General features: G+C 41.6%; 1 protein-coding gene across 2 annotated transcripts; it reads right to left on the bottom strand.

Moving 5' to 3' along the window:
* Window positions 1-278: 278 nt before the first annotated feature.
* Window positions 279-951, bottom strand: LOC149230671 (large ribosomal subunit protein eL31-like). Of its 2 annotated transcripts, XM_089376120.1 has the most exons (3): window positions 869-951; window positions 567-654; window positions 279-464 (listed from the first exon to the last, which is right to left on the bottom strand). In XM_089376120.1, exons 1-3 carry the CDS (start codon window positions 949-951, stop codon window positions 375-377), a joined length of 261 nt encoding a protein of 86 aa, XP_089232246.1. In that variant the 3' UTR covers window positions 279-374. The 2 variants fall into 2 exon arrangements, with proteins under 2 accessions (XP_089232246.1, XP_089232245.1); XM_089376119.1 differs by having other exon boundaries at window positions 279-654.
* Between the last annotated feature and the right edge of the window lie 257 nt (window positions 952-1,208).

Here is a 1,208-nt window from a genome sequence, read left to right on the forward strand (position 1 = left end):
GGCTACTTCAGACTAGTAAGAGACAAACATGGTTTCATTGGCAAAAAGTAAATCTTGATCAAGCAGATCAGAGTTTATTGAGGATCAACGGACCAACCATATGCACTAATCCTGCTAAATGAATAATTCTTCGTGATCTTAGATGAAGGATTTGAATCTAGGAATGACCTTCAAGTAATATGCAGACCGGTTAATCCTAACATTTCCGATACCTGTAAACAAATAACCTATTTCTTCATTAATGTAAACAAAAACAAACCCATGTCCTTCAAAATTGATGGGTTGGATCATTATATGCCTTTGCGGAATCATAACCCTCCGAGGAAAATAAGAAAGCCTCTATTCTTTTCCAACATAAAATGTTCTGAGATACATCAATCTTCTTCCTCAATAATCTTAGTCCCCAAGCCAGTGAGCCCTTCAGGAGGCACCTCGGCCACCGTAACAATCGAATAGAGCTCTTCCTTGGCATCTTCTTCATCGTTCCGTTTCCTAGAGATTCGAACCCTCATTCTTCTGGGCACGCTCCTGATGCCCCTGCTCCACACAGCCTTGTTCAGCTTCACGTCAAGCCTCACGTCAGAAGTTCCCATGGCCTTCTGGGCAAAATTCCTGATCTCTTTAACGGCCTTTGGGTCCATTTTTTTAAAAGTACTGCACATAACAAGCCCGCGAATGAATTCCCAAAAAAATCGAAACTTTCTCAACCCTACACCTACTTGAAAAATTTTCAAATGAGTGCGAGGATCACGAAACTTTCTAAGATGGTTGTGAGAAAATTTATGTGAAAAATCAAAACCATAAACGGGTCGAACGAGATAAATGTCACATGCGAAGACATGTTGATGAATTTTGGCGTTTGATCTACCTCCCATGGAGGCGCCTGTGAAGATTGATAGTGTATTCCCTCGTCACTACGTCGTTCCTGCGGCTCTTGCCCTTCTCCACCATCGCGGCAGCTGCTCGGTTCCTCTTCCCCAAATCTTCTTTTGCTTCGACTCTGCTCTCGGGGTTTTTCGTTTCCAAAAATCTTAACGAAGGTCAAAAATAAACTTCGTTAAAAATAAATAGCAGTGTAAATTTTATTATTATTGAGTGTCTAGGGTTTCCGGTACCATATTTTACTATCATTTTCACATATTGGTGAAAAGAAACGCGTGTTAGTGTGGCTGAAAGTTGTACGAATGGCTAGATAGGGCCGGGCCGTG

This window comes from Pinus tabuliformis, chromosome J, assembly GCF_031772625.1.
Source record: "Pinus tabuliformis cultivar Carrire ecotype Pingquan chromosome J, CPIR1, whole genome shotgun sequence".
NCBI classification, from domain to species: Eukaryota; Viridiplantae; Streptophyta; class Pinopsida; order Pinales; family Pinaceae; genus Pinus; species Pinus tabuliformis.

Coding starts and splice junctions, on each gene's coding strand:
- LOC149230671 (XM_089376119.1), bottom strand. CDS start 951: ATGGTGGAGAAGGGCAAGAGCCGCAGGAACGACGTAGTGACGAGGGAA. Junction 655..868: donor CACAGGCGCCTCCATGGGAG/GTAGATCAAACG, acceptor TGTTATGTGCAG/TACTTTTAAAAAAATGGACC.